Source organism: Polypterus senegalus, chromosome 6, assembly GCF_016835505.1.
Source record: "Polypterus senegalus isolate Bchr_013 chromosome 6, ASM1683550v1, whole genome shotgun sequence".
Taxonomy (NCBI): Eukaryota; Metazoa; Chordata; class Cladistia; order Polypteriformes; family Polypteridae; genus Polypterus; species Polypterus senegalus.
In genome coordinates, this window is record NC_053159.1 from 148374828 (window position 1) to 148395565 (window position 20738).

Sequence of the window (20738 nt, forward strand, 5' to 3'; positions counted from 1 at the left end):
CCACCAGACTGATAGATCTTGGGAATACATTATTGAATAAAGACTTCAGGCTTACGAAGGAAAAGTGCCTTTTCTTATAATGTACGATTAACCTGACCAAGTGTGTAAAATGATAAAATGACTGCTTAATTAATTACAAAGTTTAAAATAAAAACAAGTGATTGCATAACACTTCAAAGTGTGATTCTGCTATTGATGAAGTGTTGGCTATACATATAGTATTTATTTTAATTTGAATATGTCACTTAAACGTTATTCAATAAATTGTAAATGGGCTGTTAGCCTTCAAAATTTAGACATAGGCTCTGCTACCCCTGGAGTTCCTAAATTCTTCATGTGTGTATATTCATGGTTCATGAGATTTATTTTTTGCAATTCAGTGTTATAGTAAATTGACTGTAAATTCTATATAGCCTTGGCCTTATGACACATGTATGTACTGTGTGCATGTACCTTGCAAATGACAGGAATTTCATTCTAGTCACAGTTCTTGTCACGTTTTTTAGAATCATTCAGATTCCTGGAAAAAATAAACACCTTCTGTGGTAGAAATGTAACCTCTTATTAAGACAGAAACACCCTCTAACAGTAGATATCAGTTATCAAGCAGGAGAAAAGCTCTTCATTGTATCTTTCAAGTACTCTTTGGCAAAATGCCTTGGAGGGAGCATTCTTCAAAAGCAGTCAGTTACAGTATGGTCGGAATGATCAGAGAAAAAAAAAACAGAGGTTCATTTTATAAACTATTGAATTTACATACTGTTTCAATCAATGCAAACATTTACTCTGGTTGGTTTGTTAGTTAACACCCAAATGACTTATATAAAATAAAAGTCTATTATTTTATATTCTGGTTCTTCATTTACCTTTGAGTTGAACCACCATCCTTGAAATCTCTGTGCATATAACAACCGTCCATTCTGGTTCTTTACAGGACATTTTATTGTTGACTTCACCTTTATCTGGTTTCCAGATATGCCAGAAAAGGTTTCTGACATTTATTAACACTTTATGCTATTTCTTTCATATGAAAGCTATGTTACCCAAAAAATATTCTTCCACAGTTCACAATAATATCCTTGAGATGCAATAAACCTATCCCACTTCTCCCATTCCTAGAAATATTTCCTTTGTTCGTCTTTTGTCACCATGTCTAGAGGCTCCTGCATTTTTTTATTGGATTTCTTCCATGGTAGCAAACCTTTTTAGTCTCAATTTTAATTTTCAAATCAAAAAAATGTCACAGGGAATGAGCTATAGTGAACACAAGGGTATAGAAGCAACAATCGCATCGCTTTTGGTCAAAAACTCTTTGACAGGTGTAAAACATTATTTTGGGTGTGTCTCTTCTCATGACGATTTTTCTTGACGTGTCCCCATAGATGCCTAAATTAACTAAAATGAACTAAATAACAGTCTATCTATGTTTGTCAATGCTGAACAATGTCTCTTGATCGGTCATGATGACTCGAAGAAAAGAAAAACCACCCAAGTCCCACGCATGATTATAAAATAAACTCCAGAGATATGCCTTTGATCAAACATGATACCATGGTTGACTGATTACAGTACTTAGTTACTGTTGATAACTACACTCTGCTCCTGGAATTTTTGGGTTCCTCCTCTTATAAGATCACAGGAAATATTAACCTATGCTAACAAATGAAATACCAAAAAATAATTTATTTGAAAGCAAAAAAGTCTACATTCTGTGTTGATATATTTGTGTACAAGCAAAACAGAAACACTAATTCTAAAAAAGCTAATATTTAAATTATGTTTGGTACAATGATGCAGCGGTATGTCATTGTTTGTGTAATGTATATTGCTTTTACCTCTGTCAATATGGGTTTTTCTCTCCTTCTCCAATAACGTCTTTATCGGGTTATTTAATGAGTCTAAATTGAGTTTCCCTAAATAAGAATGGTTCTGTCTGTGACTGTAAATTGTGGTGGGTTGCCTTGTGTTTTGTTTGTCATATGATAAGATGGGATGTGCATCTCACTGACCCTAAATGGATGGAATAAGATGCAATTTGTTACTTTTTTGTTGCTTGTTGTTTCATTCCTGAAATTTCTTGTAATACATAATAATAATAATAATAATAATAATTCTTTACATTAATATAGCACTTTTCTTTTCAATAGATTTTTTAGCTGACGTGTTATGAGTTACTTATATATTCAGTTAAAAATTGCGAGCCTTAGTACAGCACAGGCAGCATCAATGCATGAAAGTTTTTGAACACTGAGCTTTGACTTCACTGAAATTTATTTAAGAACAGACAAGAAAGTCTAACTTGACTGATTAAGCTCAGATATACATTAAATGGAACACCAGAGTTATCTTAGGTAAAAATACAATTGTATACATATTATTTTTTTAATTTACAGTTGTACAAATGGAAAAATAGCATCCAGCTGCCAGTTATGTGATGGTTACTGTTATAATGGTGGAACTTGTCAGCTCGACTCAGAGACAAACATGCCCTTTTGCCGGTAAGTAACAGCGAAATAAGTTAGTGGTATCTACTTAATATTTTAACTGGTTAATTAGATTTTACTTGTCTTATGGTAATTTAATATAATTTGAATTTACAGTAACTGCAAACAAAATGACACCTTTTATTGCCATTTTCTGTCGGCAAATCTCCCTACCTACAGAAAAGATGTAAAATGTGTGCCCTCATTTATAATACAGACCATACAGTTACACCACACTGCCGACTAGAACATGACATAAAGGTGTCATTTTCCTGCACATCATCTAATGCGGTTTGCCTAATTCTCTGCATGAAATGTCCTGACACTGGACTCTATGTGGGAGAAACTGGACAAACACTCCGCCAGAGAATGAATTTACACAGATTCCACATTAAACGTGGCAAAACAGATGTTCAGAGATGTTCAGAGGCCCACTTCAACAGCCATGGACACTGTGAGAGGGACTTTAAAGTCACAGTGCTTATGGGCAACTACAAAACACAGCAAGAGAGAAAAGAATGGGAAATCAAACTCATGCTAACATTTAATACATTACAACATGGTTTGAATAGAGCCAAGAGTTTTATGGCCAGATATGAGCACAGACAACCTGCCTACAGATCCACATTGTTTTGAAAAACTCACCAGAAACTTCAAAAGATTTTGTTGGACAGTTATCTTATCCAAAGATCTTGACCATACATGGTTCTTCTCTCTTGTTAAATGAACCCTAGCCTGAAGGAATACATTAATTTTTTACATTTAAGATTTCTCACTTAAAGATTTACCAATGTTGTTTCTTGTCGTAGCGTGTATATAAACACAGGGAACTCCAGTTTCTGTATTACATCTTGCCTGAAGAAGAGGCCTGAGTTGCCCCAAAAGCTTGCAAATTGTACTCTTTTTAGCCAATAAAAGGTGTCATTTTGCTTGACTTTTCTCTACATTCATAATGGCTAACACGGCACAACACCCTAGTACTACAGTAAATTCAAAGAAAGGCAATCATAACATATGTCTGTTGTTAACAAAATTAATCTATATATTTTCTTTTTTTTGAAGAATAATTCTGTATTACTAGGGTGTTGTACCATGCTAGCCATTATGAATGTAGTGAGATGTCAAGCAGAATGACACCTTTTATAGGCTAACTAAAAAGATTATAATATGCAAGCTTTCAAGGCAACTCAGGCCCCTTCTTCGATTGCCTGAAGAAGAGGCCTGAGTTGCTTCGAAAGCTTACATATTGTAATCTTTTTAGTTAAGTAATAAAAGGTGTAATTTTGCTTGACTTCTCACAAGCATAATTCTGAAATAATACTCAGCCAGCAGACAGACCTCTAAAAGGCAAAATATGCAAACCAAAATTTGTTAAATTTATAATGCAACAGTTGTTGCCTGACTTCAGATGTGCAAAAATTTTCTAATTAAAAATAAAAAATACTACTACTACTTGATACTGAAGGTGTGAAATTATGTATTATTTCACATTTATAAAAGTCAGTTTTTAAAATTAAATGTAGCATCTCCATATTTTTATCTCAAACACAAATATATAGAAATAGAAGGAATTTACTTTAAAAAAGATGAAAATGCAATGGTAGAAAGCAAAAAATTTTAAATGTATTATCATTTGGATCTCTTATAAATAATAAATTCATCTTTACTAACAGTATCATTTATAACTTAAGTGTAGGTGCAAAGTTAAGTCAGCCTTAATATTTATGTCTGATAGCATTTTATGTCATTTGCATTTGACAAATGTCATTGCGTAATTGCCAGTTTTTTTGTGACATTTGACTTTAAATCACCATTCTCTCAAACTAGCATTTCAGTTTTCCTGTAAAATATATTAAACATTGTATGCATTATCTGGAGTTGTCTTGCTTTTGTATTTAACTCTGTATTATATCTATGGTGTTGTTAAATGTAATGTTGGTTTTATGAACAACAAGACAGGTTAATTTATTAAAGCTGATTTGTATTTCTGCATCAAGCCTATTGCCTAGTAACAGCATAGCCTGAAGTGCACATCCTCAAAAATGTGACTACATGTTGTGTAAACACAAACCCTATGCAGACCCCTATAATTCAGATTGGCCAGATTGGTAACTACAGTATGTATTTCCTGAGCCATGCTTCAATTCGTCTTCTGCTATTCTGAATTAAACATTCCCGCCTACATTTCAATGTATTATTCACTTTGTTTGTGTGTTACAAACACGACCAACTAGAGTTCTGGCATGTGCCTGTAGCATGGTGTGATGTAGAAATATAAACTCTTTCAATGGCATATTGCGCATAGCTATAGCATAAGCTTGACAATAAAGTATAAATCAGCTTTTATGCCTATGACTTTTGATAAGCAGACTTTTTAAACAATGCTAAGATGGTTCTACAACAGAAATGAGCATTACGAAAAAAGTCGTAATGCCAGGCAACCTTAAATTCCTCCGCACTTCTTCATCAGCGTCTTTGTTTTGCAAATGTGTCAGTCAGCACTAGCAGCAGGCAGCCTGCTCATTCATCCCCCATCAAGGCAGCTGAAGTCAACTCAGACACTGAAGTCTCTTTATCTGTGTGTGACGTGCCTGGAATTGTACAGGGTAAATAATATATCATTATTTGGAATACATACATTTCATGTATGTTCCGTGTCTACAATGACCTGGATAAATGTAGGATGACAGGAAATGCAAGGCAAGAAATATTGAACACATAACTAAAAAGAAACTTTTTTCATGTAATAGTAATAATAACAAAATGCTGACATGTAGTGTGTAATGTGTGAAGACTGAAGTCCAAATATCAAGTAATCACTTTCACAAGAGGTATAACAAAAAAGTGTGCCTTTATTCAACCATAGAAAAGGAAATCATTAAGTTTAAATATTGCTGTCAATGAGTAAACATCCAAGCCCAACTATCAATCAACAGAAAGCTGACACGTCTGCTTGACTAATACAGAAGTAAGAAGTGCTACCTCATAATCAAGAAGTTGCGGGTTCTCCCCGTATTATTATTACTATTATATAATAAAAACATACACTTGATTCAAGTCTGTAACAATTGGTGTATTTTTTTGCTATCTGTAAAAGTTAGTTTTTTTTTATGTATTCAGTTTTATTCTTTAAGTCAGGTTCACGTAGTACAGCGAACTTTACCCAGATTGTTGTAGACACGGAACACATATGAACTGCATGTATTCCAAATAACGATTTATTATTTATCCTATACAATTCCAGGGACCTCACACCCAGATAAACAGAGTTAAGCCCTGAGAATATTGACATATATTGACATACAGCTGAGTCAGTGGGGGATGGAATAGCAGTCTGCTTGCTGCTTGTGCAGATCGACACATTTGCAAAACAAAAGATGTAGATGGAGAGGAATTTAAGGTGGCCCAGCATTAGAACTTTTTTTGTAGGCTACAGGGATTGTAGTACTAATCATGTGCAATCAAATGAAGTTACCACAAGTGGACTCTAAACGAGGCATATACAGTGGTGACCAATAGAACGGGATATGTCTCAGCCAAATTTCAAGTTTCATAGCAAAGGGTATGAACACTTGTACCAGTGTGATAGTTCATTTTGTTTATCTTTAAGAAATTTGTAAAAATTCCTGAAATCATGTTTTCGCTTTGTTATTCTGGAGTGTTAAGTTTGCTGCAATATTGCAAAATGTGAAAAAGTTAAGGGGCCTGAATACTTTCTGAAGGGTAACATTAACAATGCAATATTTTTTCTTGCTTTGACTTTTTTTTTTACTTTAGTCTTTTATGTTTTTATGTTTCTTATGGATATGGTGGGCTACTCATTTATAATTATGATAATGCAATGATGGAACAATTCATGCTTTGACATACTGTATGGTCACCAATTGTGCATCCAATAGAATTTTAAAATTGTGTTTGAAAAAACTATTTATTCTGACTTTAGTTACATTTTACTACAATTCTACAGCTGCACAGCAGGGTTCAAAAATCAACGCTGTGATGAGAAAGTGAATCCTTGTGATTACTACTGTCAGAATGAGGGGATTTGCTCATTAACTGCCTTTAACGAGCCCAGATGCAAGTAGGTTTCACACTTAAGCTAAACACAGTTCACCACTTCATCAAAACATTGTCAGCATGATTTCAATTTAACTGCAATGCACTTGCTGTCTCATTTGCTGCACATAGTTATAAAGCAAATGCATTCACATCTCATTTTTGTGTTGGACTGGGAGTCAGGGAAGCTGCAGATTTAAGGACTGGCTAATACTATATGCTAAAGAGGATTTTTTTCACACTTATCACAGTATTGTACAAATACATATTGTAAAACTATTGACACATAGTTGTTTAAAATGAGACTTTTTTGTACCTTTGCTTACTTGAGCTTGAAGTTCATTTTCGTTGCATGCATCATATCATCTGTGGAAAAATGATACATTTAGAAACCAAGTTCTTGTTTCTTTTATAAAATTCCATTTGCTGTATGCAAACTTGCTTCCTTTCCAGAATGACAAAAATAAGCAAGTAAAGGATACATAACGAGAGCCTGTAGCTTTTTTTGGGCTGTCTGCCGGGGATGGAGGTCTTTTGCTTACATTAAAACACTTGCAAGTTTAACTCAGACTGTTTCACTGTTTAATCCTGATTCTCTACATCCTGTGCCCTTGCCCCCAATTCACCTTCTGACAATACACTAATTGAGTCATTTGGTTTTAAGCTCTCTTATTGTTTCACATTTAACAATGCTCCGCAACCACTTTGAGGATGGAGGACGACCTTAGTTTTACAAAAGGAACACTAGGCAATGAAAACTTACTTGTGCCAAAGGGGCACTACGCTAGAGGTCCTACCCAGTGCCCCTGGTGTCCCGGATTCTGCAATTAACTAAAGAATGCCAAAATCTCCAGGGTACCTTTCTCAGTCATGCTCGTAAGTTTAAATACCCTGGCAGAATATGTGAAATGTTGATCATTGTTTGGAAAATATAAGTAATCATGCATAAAGCTTTCCTTTTAATTAGGGAGATTGCTCAGGTGAAGCAATTTATTATCACATAAGTGTGTGGAGCCCTTTTTAAGCCAAAAGTTGGATCTCTGATGTTTTTGGCGTGTGTGAGCTACAGTGGCACAGGTAACATAGTGAAAATTGATAGCAACATGAATGCAGCATGTTACCATAAAATATTGAAGGACAACTTCCATTCATCAGTCTCTAATATGAGCATGGGACACACTTGGATCTTCCAACATGACAGTGATCCAAAACAAGAGGCCGAGTTGACCATTCAGTGGTTACAGCAGAAAAAAGTGAAGGTACTGGAGTGGCCATCACAGTCTCTTGACCACAGTTTCATTGAGCCACAAATATGCAGTTCATGAAGGGCAACTCAAGAATTCACAGGACCTGGAGGCATTTCACCAAGAAGAATGGGCAGTTCTACCACCTGAGAAAGTCAAGGGCCTTATCCACAACTATCACAAAAGACTGCATGCAATCATTGATGCTAAAGGGGGCAATAAACAGTAGTAAGAACTAAGCGTAGGCAAACATTTAAACAAGGACCATCTCATTATTTTCCTTATTACTGTGTTTTGTTTAAAGGTTGTGCTCTTCTGTGATGCCGTATAGTTTAACTTGGATTACATTAAAAGTAAATTAAATGTCTTTTGCCTGATCAGTCTTCTTTTTTTAAAGTATGGTACACATCTTACAAATTCTGCCAGAGTATATAAACTTAGCACAACTGTGTATGTACAGTAATCCCTCGCTATATCGCGCTTCGACTTTCGCGGCTTCACTCTATCGCAGATTTTAAATTTAAGCATATCTAAATATATATCACAGATGTTTCGCTGGTTCGCGGATTTCTGCGGACAATGGGTCTTTTAATTTATGGTACATGCTTCCTCAGTTTGTTTGCTTCCCCCGCGGTGCTTGATTGTTTGCTTTTCTCATTCTCTCTCACCCTCTCTGACATTCTCTGCGCCTGACAGAGGGGGTGTGAGCAGAGGGGCTGTTTGCACAGACCCTGTTTTCCTAGAGGATACGGACACTCCTCTACAAAATGCCGCTTTATCGCGGTGCTTCGGCCTACTTAAAAGCATGTATTAATTTTTTGATTGTTTGCTTTTATCTCGCTCTCTCTCTGACATTCTCTGCTCCTGACGGCGCTCCTTTGAAGAGAAGATATGTTTGCATTCTTTTAATTGTGAGAAAGAACTGTCATCTTTGTCTTGTCATGGAGCACAGTTTAAACTTTTGACTAAAGGGTGTTAATTCATGTCTAGAGGGCTCTAATAATGTTAACAGTATGGGAGAGTTTATAAGGGCTTAAAATATATAAAAATAACCATACAAACATATGGTTTCTACTTTGCAGATTTTCATCTATCGCGGGGGGTTCTGGAACGCAACCCCCACGATCGAGGAGGGATTACTGTATATATAAATATATATTGTCAACCTAGATAACACACTGGTTGGAGAGGAAATGTTGGGGCACAAAACAGGTCACCTCATTTAATATTTACATTGTGCATAAAAGGTCCACCAAAGTCCTTCTGTATTGCAGAGTTACTGTAACATATCATTGATATTGTGCCCAAAAATACTATTCAGGGACCTCATTTTGGTAGCTTTTAGTGACTTTTAATTAGTTTTACTTAGAGCTCATGACCACAGGCAAGCATAGGAGATGTAGAGCGATCAGTAAATCATAGGTTTGTTCATAGAATTAGCTCTACCATGATGTGGTTCAGTAGCCATGAAGCCACTTCTACTATATGAATATGTTCACCATCCTCTCTATCCCAAATTGTGATAAAGACCCTGTAATAGCTGAACTCCTCCATCTGGAGAAGCTGTTGATGCCTTACCCTACAGGAAACATGCCACTGTTTTTCAAGAGAGGACCAAACCTAATTATTGTTCAGTTATCACGCAGGCAGCAGACACTAGCTGGAGAACACCACTGTCTGGCCTGGCCAAGAGATGGGTCCTGATATCCCTGTTACGCAAGATTCTGTTAAAATTATGAAAACATTTGTTGGGTCAAATTATGGATTGTTCTTTTAACTAGTCCTTCCCCATAAACAAAAGACAACCATGTCTAGAACCCTTATCTCCAGTCAACATGGCTGTAGGATTTCTTAAGGGAAATAAGTTACTCTCCACCAGGCCAAGGTCATAGTTCTAGGGGTGAAATGAGTAAACCTGGAGACCTCAAATATTGATTAAGTTTATATAGTGTACAGAATGCCAATGTCCTAATCTGCAAAGGCTGTAAACTGAATTTTATTTACATCTGTAGGGATTCAAAATCAGCAAATTAGATTTTTTTTTTTCAAATAAATTTAAATGCACTACCTTCAAACTTTTTCAAACCCATACAAAATCATTATCTCCATATCTGTGTTGTCAGAGTGTTCTTTCCGCATGGCTTGCTATGATCCCACTATTTTTTCCTTGTACTTTAAGCAGGTTGGTTATCTAACTATTAATGCATGCTTCAAAATTCAACAGAATGTCATTTCTCTTTCTAGTGTTTTAGGCTGTAAAACAGCTGTCACCAATTAATTTTAACTTCTTAATTGGCTTATTTTAGGTGTTCAGCCAACTGGTCAGGTACACAATGTGAGAGACCAGCTCCCAAGAGCAGCAGATCTGACAATACTAGTGGGAGTAAGTATTTCAGTTGAATGTATGAAAAAATCTGTTTCATCAAAATTTTCCTTGATAGTTACAGTTGATAGAAAAGTTTGTGCATGTATTACTACTTGTTACAGAGCAGAATCTTATGTTCAGTATAATATATATAAAGAAAAGATGTGTCTGTGTATACATGTATATACTGTATATGTACTGTATGTATATATGTACTGTCTCTCTCTCTCTCTCTATATATATATATATCTATATATATGTGTGTATATATATATACAGTATATATAAAAATACACAAACATATGCATAGTCATGTGGCTACTTACAGTTCCATTTGGGACCGGCCATTTGGCTGTATGTCAGATTGGCCATTGTCAGTCACAAAGTGCATAGGTCATTGAGAATCTCTAGGTCTGTTGTGGGTCAGTGCCATGCAGCCTGTTGTCATGCCACTTACTGCCTCTCCAGCACTGCAGTTTGGAAGTGCCTCCAGCTGCAAGTATATATCTCTGCATACTGGAGGCTTCACCCTGGAACACCAAGTAATTGGAAATTACACTGATGGGTATCAGTAGAGTCTAGCTGCAGACCTCCATAGTTTTGCCCTTTAACACTGTAGGTAAGATTAGGGTTGTGGGACTGAGTCTGGTATCTGTGTAGGCTAGAGCCTCCAACCTGGATTTCCAAATAGGTGGAGGTAATTTACTTAACAGTACTTTGCATTATTGGAGTCAGATAGCCCTCCCACAACCCAAATTGTCATTTATTTGTTCATGCTTTTTGGCACCCTCTACCCCTGGTAATTTACTGTTGTGTAGCTCCACTTATAATTCTATAAGGGACTGAAGACTAAATTGTTTGTAAATAGAAAGTACCAATTCATCTGTTATTCACACTCACTCATCAGTGGAAAATTCAGAGAGAACATTCCAGGCAGCGCTGCTGCAAGTACAAGATAAAAAAAAGGCGTACAGCTTTTTCAGCCTACAGTGCTGGTTTTGGCAATTTCTAGAACATCATTGCCCTATTGTTTTCTTATAGCCCTTGGCCATAAGTACGAATGGCCTCAACTAGGTCGGCCTAAATCAAAACATGACCCTGTGTGGGTATGTGTGTGACTATATCATAACTACTGTATAAAGAACATCATCATCAGTTAATCCTTATATTATGCAGCATTTTTGTTTTGAGCCTCTGGAAGGCATACAGTTTGAATATTTTCCGATAATGATTTATCACCTAGACTTGTATAATAGTTCTTACACCTTTGATTTTGCCAAAAAGTCACATTGCCTCACTGTTATTTTTAACTATGCATTAGGCTGGTGCCCAGTCCAGGGCTATTTCCTGCCTTGCACCCACTCTTGTCATACCAGTCTCTGGTCCCCAGCAGCCTTGAACTGGATTATGCAAGTGTTATTTTATTTAATAGAAAAGAACTTGACAAAGTGAAATATTACTACCATAATCTGTGTCATTAAACTATAAAGACATGCATTTGTCCTGGCAAAGTTCAAATACATGTTTAACTATGTTAATTTTTTTTTCTTTAGAAATATACACAAAGATTGCAAAATTTTACTTCAGTTTAAAAAAGATGAAATATATGCTGCAAGGCTAATTCATAATGCTATCGAATTCACAAGCATTCTATAAATATGAGATTGTTTTATTATACTGACAGAAATTAAATATGCATGACTACCACGTTTTCCTAATTATCTGTACGTTTTTTCCCACAGGAAACATAGCTATCATTGTGCCACTTGTTCTGCTTGTTATACTAATAACTACCGTTGTGGTGGGTGTCCTCATTTGCAAAAGACGACATTGGTAAGATTGATAGATTGATACTCAGAGAATATATATAAATGCATACCATATTCTATTTTTACTCAAACTTAGTTTTATAAAATAATGCACTTAAGGGGGAAGAGGACTCAACGGCAACCAATGACAAATGGTGGCATAAATGTTGAAATTGGAAATCCCTCTTACAATATGTATGAAGTAGATCATGACAGTCTTGAAGATGCAGGAAACCTTCTCCATCCAAACTTCACTTTGGATCCACATAAGGTTAGAAATTAATCATATTTTCTCCCTGTCATTCTTACTGGAATGAAGCATTTAAAATGATAACGTACAGTGGTGTGAAAAACTATTTGCCCCCTTCCTGATTTCTTATTCTTTTGCATGTTTGTCACACAAAATGTTTCTGATCATCAAACACATTTAACCATTAGCCAAATATAACACAAGTAAACATAAAATGCAGTTTTTAAAGGATGGTTTTTATTATTTAGGGAGAAAAAAAATTCAAACCTACATGGCCCTGTGTGAAAAAGTAATTGCCCCCTTGTTCAAAAATAACCTAACTATGGTGTATCACACCTGAGTTCAATTTCTGTAGCCACCCCCAGGCCTGATTACTGCCACACCTGTTTCAATCAAGAAACCACTTAAATAGAAGCTGCCTGACACAGAGAAGTAGACCAAAAGCACCTCAAAAGCTAGACATCATGCCAAGATCCAAAGAAATTCAGGAACAAATGAGAACAGAAGTAATTGAGATCTATCAGTCTGGTAAAGGTTATAAAGCCATTTCTAAAGCTTTGGGACTCCAGCGAACCACAGTGAGAGCCATTATCCACAAATGGCAAAAACATGGAACAGTGGTGAACCTTCCCAGGAGTGGCCGGCCGACCAAAATTATCCCAAGAGCACAGAGACGACTCATCCGAGAGGTCACAAAAGACCCCAGGACAACGTCTAAAGAACTGCAGGCCTCACTTGCCTCAATTAAGGTCAGTGTTCACGACTCCATCATAAGAAAGAGACTGGGCAAAACGGCCTGCATGGCAGATTTCCAAGACGCAAACCACTGTTAAGCAAAAAGAACATTAGGGCTCGTCTCAGTTTTGCTAAGAAACATCTCAATGATTGCCAAGACTTTTGGGAAAATACCTTGTGGAATGATGAGACAAAAGTTGAGCTTTTTGGAAGGCAAATGTCCCGTTACATCTGGCGTAAAAGGAACACAGCATTTCAGAAAAGAACATCATACCAACAGTAAAATATGGTGGTGGTAGTGTGATGGTCTGGGGTTGTTTTGCTGCTTCAGGACCTGGAAGGCTTGCTGTGATAGATGGAACCATGAATTCTACTGTCTACCAAAAATCTTGAAGGAGAATGTCCGCCATCTGTTCGTCAACTCAAGCTGAAGCGATTTTGGGTGCTGCAACAGGACAATGACCCAAAACACACCAGCAAATCCACCTCTGAATGGCTGAAGAAAAACAAAATGAAGACTTTGGAGTGGCCTAGTCAAAGTCCTGACCTGAATCCAATTGAGATGCTATGGCATGACCTTAAAAAGGCGGTTCATGCTAGAAAACCCTCAAATAAAGCTGAATTACAACAATTCTGCAAAGATGAGTGGGCCAAAATTCCTCCAGAGCGCTGTAAAAGACTCATTGCAAGTTATCGCAAACGCTTGATTGCAGTTATTGCTGCTAAGGGTGGCCCAACCAGTTATTAGGTTCAGGGGGCAATTACTTTTTCACACAGGGCCATGTAGGTTTGAATTTTTTTTTTCTCCCTAAATAATAAAAAACATCATTTAAAAACTGCATTTTGTGTTTACTTGTGTTATATTTGACTATTTGATTTGATGATCAGAAACATTTTGTGTGACAAACATGCAAAAGAATAAGAAATCAGGAAGGGGGCAAATAGTTTGTCACACCACTGTAAGTGTTTAAAGCTATACATGCCTCAATGCGGCACAAACAAGTTAAATAAATGGCTAAATAAAGATGCATGTTTCTTTTTTTTAACTGTGTTTGATTTTTTTTTTTTGAGTTATTAAAAGTCTGTACATCTGTTTGTTTTAGGGCTGGTGTGTGAAGTCCAGTAACTCTCGCGGCTTGCCAATTCATGCAATCCCAAAGGAGATAATCTCTGGACAGGTGATTCATTTTGTTTTCTTTTTTGTGTTTATTTACATTATTTATTGATGTGTCCACAGAAGAATAAGTCAAAAAAAACATTTATTTTACATTCATGTAAACTATAAACACAGAAGATGTCTTTTTACATACTAATTACTACCAATGGCCGCAAATGTGGACATTCCACTTGCCACCTGCAATGAAGTAGAGCAGTAGGCAGTTCTGCTGTCATTTTACAAGGGTTTCCAGTTTTAGGGTAACAAAACAATACATTTAGGAAGATGAAGCCAGTCATTCCACTACTTCTGTTAACATTCACACAAATAATCGGCCTATATTAAGCAGTGTTTATAAGACTGATATAAATGGTTAGGTACACAACGTCTAGGAGGTTGAAGAGGTTTTATGTTTAGAAAAATGCTTGTGTGCAATCAAAACCACAGTGTCCACCTACCCAGTTAATGTATGTTGTTTTGTAAATGACAGTAATGAATGCTTCATTTTTAATATTTTTAATAGTTATCATGAAATCTTTGTTTGTTTAATGTTGACACTGATTAGCATTAAAAATATATTATCAAAGCAACTAAAAAACTTTTAAATAAATAACAAGAGTGGCTTTTATAAAACAAAAAGTGTATACAGTATATCATCTTTGAGATGATAATCCCAAATAGGCTATTGTGTAATCAGATTTTATCACAGGACACCATTAGTTGACTAGAGTCCAGCTATGTGTAACTAGAATATTTTAAATGAGTTAAAGTAAACTACATTTGTTAGTAAGTAGTAGTAGTAGTAGTAGTAGTAAGTAGGACACGTACTAGTAGGCACTAAGAAGCCTATGGAAACTTTATAGTAATCTTTCACCATTGGGAATTGTTTGCATATGGCAATTGCTTTATTTGAGAGTAGCAAAGCAAAAGAAATTAGGGAAAAGGAGCAACATATCTTGACCACATCTTGACAAAAAACATGTAAGGAGACTTTGAGATGATACTGAACAAGATACCATGGCTTGAAGAAAACTATATTGTTGCACATCATTCTGAGATTACCATCTCTATCGTTAAAGCATGATGCTACATCTTTGTGTTACGGTAATAGTTCTCTGCATAAGTATAATAAAGTACTACCTAAAGTGGATACAGAAAGGTGTAGAGATGCAGAAAACCTGTTGCAATCTAAATGAAGTGACAATTTAGTGCAGGATAGAGAATCAAAAGGGCCATGATATAGTGTTTTTAAAATAAGGCCAGTTTCTGTGATTGATCAGGTCAATGTCTGGACCATAATCAACAAACCCCTATTTCACCCTTCTGTGTTAGCTTTGTGATAATACTGGTTCTCCAGTTGTCCAGAACCATCTCTTTTTCCCAGATGCCTTGCAGGATTTGCTGTACAATGCACGGTGTCAATTGTTCTTCAGCATTTTAGGGCACATGCCATACTCTCCTGGAACAGAGAATATTAGGTGTAGTTATACACATGGATCCCACCATTCCTTACATGTTTTGTCCTTGCTTGATGTTTTCTACACAGACAGCGAAATTTTCTTGATAAAGAACGTTATATTTACTTGTGATGTTTACCCCTAGATATTTAAACTGATCTGCAATGATAAAAGGGAAGGTGTCCAATCTAATATTGTGCGCTTGAGAATTCACTGGAAAGAGCACACTTTTAGTCACTGCAGTAATATCTCTAATGCCATCGTTTAAAAGAAACACAGGAAACTACAATATACTATGTTAATTAAACTAGACTGGATGCATCTTAGGGTCAAATTCACTGAATTATTTTAGTATACTGTAATATTTCCTTTCAATATAAAATGATAAAGAACATATTATAGTAATTACTCTCACTATACAGTGGTGTGAAAAACTATTTGCCCCCTTCCTGATTTCTTATTCTTTTGCATGTTTGTCACACAAAATGTTTCTGATCATTAAACACATTTAACCATTAGTCAAATATAACACAAGTAAACACAAAATGCAGTTTTAAATGATGGTTTTATTATTTAGGGAGAAAAAATCCAAACCTACATGGCCCTGTGTGAAAAGTAATTGCCCCTTGTTAAAAAATAACCTAACTGTGGTGTATCACACCTGAGTTCAATTTCCAGCCACCCCCAGGCCTGATTACTGCCACACCTGTTTCAATCAAGAAATCACTTCAATAGGAGCTGCCTGACACAGAGAAGTAGACCAAAAGCACCTCAAAAGCTAGACATCATGCCAAGATCCAAAGAAATTCAGGAACAAATGAGAACAGAAGTCAATGAGATCTATCAGTCTGGTAAAGGTTATAAAGCCATTTCTAAAGTTTTGGGACTCCAGCAAACCACAGTGAGAGCCATTATCCACAAATGGCAAAAACATGGAACAGTGGTGAACCTTCCCAGGAGTGGCCGGCCGACCAAAATTACCCCAAGAGCGCAGAGACGACTCATCCAAGAGGTCACAAAAGACCCCAGGACAACGTCTAAAGAACTGCAGGCCTCACTTGCCTCAATTAAGGTCAGTGTTCACGACTCCACCATAAGAAAGAGACTGGGCAAAACGGCCTGCATGGCAGATTTCCAAGACGCAAACCACTGTTAAGCAAAAGAACATCAGGGCTCGTCTCAATTTTGCTAAGAAACATCTCAATGATTGCCAAGACTTTTGGGAAAATACCTTGTGGACTGATGAAACAAAGGTTGTATTTTTTGGAAGGCAAATGTCCCGTTACATCTGGCGTAAAAGGAACACAGCATTTCAGAAAAAGAACATCATACCAACAGTAAAATATGGTGGTGGTAGTGTGATAGTCTGGGCTTGTTTTGCTGCTTCAGGGCCTGGAAGGCTTGCTGTGATAGATGGAACCATGAATTCTACTGTCTACCAAAAAATCCTGAAGGAGAATGTCCGGCCATCTGTTCGTCAACTCCAGCTGAAGCGATCTTGGGTGCTGCAACAGGACAATGACCCAAAACACACCAGCAAATCCACCTCTGAATGGCTGAAGTAAAACAAAATGAAGACTTTGGAGTGGCCTAGTCAAAGTCCTGACCTGAATCCAATTGAGATGCTATGGCATGACCTTAAAAAGGCGATTCATGCTAGAAAACCCTCAAATAAAGCTGAATTACAACAATTCTGCAAAGATGAGTGGGCCAAAATTCCTCCAGAGCGCTGTAAAAGACTCATTGCAAGTTATCACAAATGCTTGATTGCAGTTATTGCTGCTAAGGGTGGCCCAACCAGTTATTAGGTTCAGGGGGCAATTACTTTTTCACACAGGGCCATGTAGGTTTGGATTCTTTTTCTCCCTAAATAATAAAAACCATCATTTAAAAACTGCATTTTGTGTTTACTTGTGTTATATCTGACTAATGGTTAAATGTGTTTGATGATCAGAAACATTTTGTGTGACAAACATGCAAAAGAATAAGAAATCAGGAAGGGGGCAAATAGTTTTTCACACCACTGTAAGTATAAGTATGTCCAGCTTGCCAATGAGAGATTAAGGCAATCTCTGCATCCTCTGAAGATCTTTTCATGTGTGTATAGGTGAGTTTGGAGTTGTATTTGATGTTTTACTAAACAAAAGGAAGTTATTTGATGCACAAAGCGGTGATAAGACAGCAGAATGGTGTTCCTTGAATTGGCAGTAAAAGGAAAAATATAAGTGAATGCTTTTCTGATTTACTGTAATTGACAAAGCTGTATTACACTAAATGTTTATTTACCTACATAAAATTGCCAAAAATATAATTAAATTGTACACTGTGCAAAAGTCATATTCAAAGCAATGCAAAAATGAGTATCTTGATATCTTAGTTCCTCTTATGATGTAATTGATTGATACTTCTTAGATACATCTATGATATTAAGTACACCTTCACTTTAGTGATTAAATCTAAAATGATTGTGTGAGCTTTTCTAAAATACTAATTTACAACAGTATTGTAAGTATTAATTTACATTGTTTATAACCTCCATTGTAATTATTTAATGCCTAACATTCAAATAGATTTAATTATTAATGAAGGTCATTACTGTCAGCCAGTAAGAACTATGATGTTTAAATTACTAGAACATCCCCATTACACATTGAAAAGATGAACTGACTGTTATGTAAAGCCAACTAGCATTCTTTTAATTATTAAATACCTGAATTGTATTAAGTTGAGCAATAGCTCTTAACCAACAACAAAAAGTATTTTTTGACAAATTGTATTTCACAAAGAAGTATTGGGATAATGATTGAATTACACTGTAGGTATAATGCAAGCTTATTGCCTACTCTCAATTCTGAAAGGAAAGTATCTTGAAATTGCTCTCTCATTATTCTGCTAATTTGATTAGATTTTTTTTTTTTTGTCATTTCCATTATTTAGTGGGGGGAAAAAAACAGAGAGCCAAACATCATGTTAAACTGTCTGTTACAAGTAAATATTTAAGTAAATATTCTATACACTGCGGTGGGTTGGTTCCTGCCTTGTGCCCTGTGTTAGCTGGGATTGGCTCCAGCAGACCCCCGTGACCCTGTGTTCAGATTCAGCGGGTTTATAAAATGGATGGATGGATGGATGGATATTCTATACAACCAGTAGATGATACACTTGCTCGAGTGACACTATGTCAATTCACATTGTGAGGAAGGAAGCCAAAGTCATTCCAGGCAGCAAAGTAGGCAAGGAACTAACTTTTTTATGAGTAAGATATCAATATATCACAAAGAACACAGAAATGTTCTAAATAATGTCTTGTATCATACCAACTTAGAAATGACAGTATTTAGAAGGTAAAAGCAAAAAATCAGCCAAACATGAGGACAATGTGCATTATTCAGGGCTACTTCTTTTGGGAATTTTGGCAATTCTAACAGTACCATTCCACTTTACTAGTGAATTATTATTGTCAACTGAACACATTTTAAATACTACAAATGTATCATATATAATAATAAAACAACTACTTCTTAGTACTTAAGGAGGATTGTGAGCATATTCATTTCCTCAAAAATAAAATCGACTGCCTCTAGTAAACATTTATGTTTTTCCGCCCTTGATTTGCATTAAATCTTGTTTGAAATCACGTAGCTGCAGATTAAATAACAAGTAAACATCAGAATTCAACTGGTGAGTTGTTTTCCTCCCAGTAGGTCAGTTTTCCTCCGACATGTTGTGTGGCCCACTGTGAGTGAGCCAGTGTGTGTGTTGGGTTTTTGGAAATGGTCTGTAATTGTCTGGAGGCTCATCCACGATTAGATTCTTGCATTATGATTTGTAGTCCTGGGTCGAGTACTGTCTCATCAAGGACATGGACTAGATAAATAGGGTAGAAAATGATGGATTGATGATTCCAATTAATTCTCTCCTTCTGGGTGGTTTTGTGAGAAAACTCCTCTCATCTCCTTAGTGATATGATCTGGCATTCTCTGGTACTGTCAGCCATTTAAGTAGCCACAATAGTCAGTTAAACACATTGCGGAAATAAAAGCATATCATGAAGACCAGGGAGTATGCAACTAATACAGATCACATACCTTCATGGAGGATACCTTTATCCCTGTTTGTAGGGACAGATCTACTTTTAGAAAATGGGCGATATCAAGTCAGTATACAATGCAGCATACAAAACTCTCTTCATGCAAGTGAGCGACTTCTGTTTAACCGAGCAGCCTGTGCTGGTTCCAGAAGCTGACATGGTAATATTTTCTGTGTGGGATGTCAATTCTCTTGATGCACAAAGGCTCCTCCAACCCTTTTATACATGCCTGGGATAATATGGCTGTGTGACGATGACCTCTCATTTTAATTATGATCATTCTGGGCTGAGCTGACTCCTTGCATTCCTACTGATGTTCAGAAGTGTGTTCTGTGTGATCTGATCTGAAGCATCAGGATTTTTCATTTCCCTTTTTTTTTCTTAGAATCTTCCACAAGCTCCCAGCACATTTCACCCAATGAGTAAACTGTGAAAACGCATAATACATTCAGCTCATTTAAAGTTTTTAAATACACAGACTTGGAACTTGAACTTAAAGGCACATAAATGTTACATGTTCTGTATAAATCTTTATTTAAGTGGCACCTGTCAAAATATACCAGACCACCACAAGATGTTTTCAGTGCAGCCAGACCACTCGTGACTCATTCACAGTAGATTTAAGCAACAGTTTCAAGAACTTTTTTTTTTCTAGAGCTATAGACATTTTGATTTCTGTTACTTGTAGGATGGAGGCTCTTATCGGAGCACTCGAGACACTGAGTGAGGATGTCTGGGATAAAAAACAAGATACAGGCCTTTAATGACCTCTTGGGCACAGCCATCAGCAATGTGTCTGTTTGCGTTATGAGTGTCGACCTTGTTGAGAGGTTTACTTACCTTGGCAATGACATTCATGTTTCTGGTGACTCTTCCTGTGCAGTCAGTAGACGGATTGGGAGAGCATGGGGGGTCATGAGGTCGCTGGAAAAGAAGTGTGTAGTGCTCCTGATATCTATGCAAAAGAACGAAGGTCCAAGTCTTTAGATTCCTGGTGCTTCCTGTTTTGCTATATGGTTGTGAGACATGGACGCTATCCAGTGACCTGAGACAAAGACTGGACTCCTTTGGTACTGTGTCTCTCCGGAAAATCC

The 20738-nt window shown here is 36.5% G+C and overlaps 1 protein-coding gene across 1 annotated transcript in view; it reads left to right on the forward strand.

Annotated features, from left to right (window-relative positions):
- Positions 1-20738, forward strand: part of LOC120530667 (low-density lipoprotein receptor-related protein 1B-like) — a 1848048-nt gene that overhangs the window by 1820353 nt on the left and 6957 nt on the right. Inside the window, exons 87-91 of the mRNA XM_039755091.1 lie at positions 2394-2498; positions 10090-10166; positions 11891-11981; positions 12077-12227; positions 14045-14119. Of these exons, the coding sequence (XP_039611025.1) occupies positions 2394-2498; positions 10090-10166; positions 11891-11981; positions 12077-12227; positions 14045-14119 (499 nt within the window). The remainder of the gene's footprint in view (positions 1-2393; positions 2499-10089; positions 10167-11890; positions 11982-12076; positions 12228-14044; positions 14120-20738) is intronic.